We start from the raw sequence: 1,026 nt of genomic DNA, 5'->3' as shown, positions 1-1,026 counted from the left end.
TCCCTGTTTTTTCTATCACTGATTTAAATCTTTATCTTCATCTAAACAGGCAAGTACACATCATTGTGTGATGTGTGGAGCTATGGTGTGCTATGCTGGGAAATCTTTTCATCAGGAGAGGTTCCTTATCAGGGTTATTCCAACACAAAGGCTCGAGAGATGATTGATTCAGGTAAAAGATTGTTAAATAGAGGCAGTGAAAGAATTTGTGATATGGAAAGTGTAGTAAAAGTGAGCTGTATTATCAATGTGTTCATTTAAAAAGTTCCCAAGAAGAGTATAAATATGTTATATATACATATTTTGTGAGAATATTTCATCCTTATTGGTACCTTTTTCAGTTTTCTTTTTTATACATATCATGGGTTTCACTCAAACAAGCATCTCTTCCTCCAGGTTACAGGATGTTGGCACCACCCAACACCCCAGAGGAAATGTACCAGCTGATGCTAAAGTGCTGGCAGTACGAACCGGAAAACAGGCCACACTTCTCGGATATTTATGCTGCCGTCGATAGTATATATGCCCCATTATAGTGACGTGCTTTTTTTTGGTAATAGTAAGATGAATAAGGATCCATTATATTAATGTATTTTGTTATTCAAGATTCTCCCTCTTTTTCCTGTCTTTATTCAGGATGGAAAACCTGTAGTAATGCTCTTCTATTCTGCCCTTAATGAATATGTATCTGTAAGAACAGATTTTTGCATGTGGAGGTTTAGTGATTGCAAGGAAGTACATATCAATCTTTATGGCAGTGTATATTATGATGATGTAATTAACTAAGAATTGTCAGGAAAAAATAATATTCACATGATGTTAGCATTTTAGCAGTAATGTACTTTGATAAAATGAATAAATAAGTTTATTTCTTCATTTGAAGATACTTAATGCAATATATATCTTTTTTTTATTGTTGCACTATAGGCTAAATCTTATTATGCATGTACTTGTTAATGGTATTTAATTTGAAGAATTTGTATTCAGTGAGAGAATATTTTAAAATGGTATCTTAAATTTGGTTCT

The 1,026-nt window shown here is 32.7% G+C and overlaps 1 protein-coding gene across 1 annotated transcript in view; it reads left to right on the top strand.

The window, feature by feature from the left end:
- Positions 1–589, top strand: part of LOC119594413 (tyrosine-protein kinase Fer-like) — a gene marked incomplete in the record, with an annotated part of 99,029 nt that extends 98,440 nt beyond the window's left edge. Inside the window, 2 exon segments of the mRNA XM_037943474.1 lie at positions 50–172; positions 397–589. Coding sequence (XP_037799402.1) covers positions 50–172; positions 397–536 — 263 coding nt within the window.
- Between the last annotated feature and the right edge of the window lie 437 nt (positions 590–1,026).

Source organism: Penaeus monodon, chromosome 33 (assembly GCF_015228065.2).
Source record: "Penaeus monodon isolate SGIC_2016 chromosome 33, NSTDA_Pmon_1, whole genome shotgun sequence".
Taxonomy (NCBI): Eukaryota; Metazoa; Arthropoda; class Malacostraca; order Decapoda; family Penaeidae; genus Penaeus; species Penaeus monodon.
This window is presented reverse-complemented; position numbering and strand designations above follow the sequence as displayed.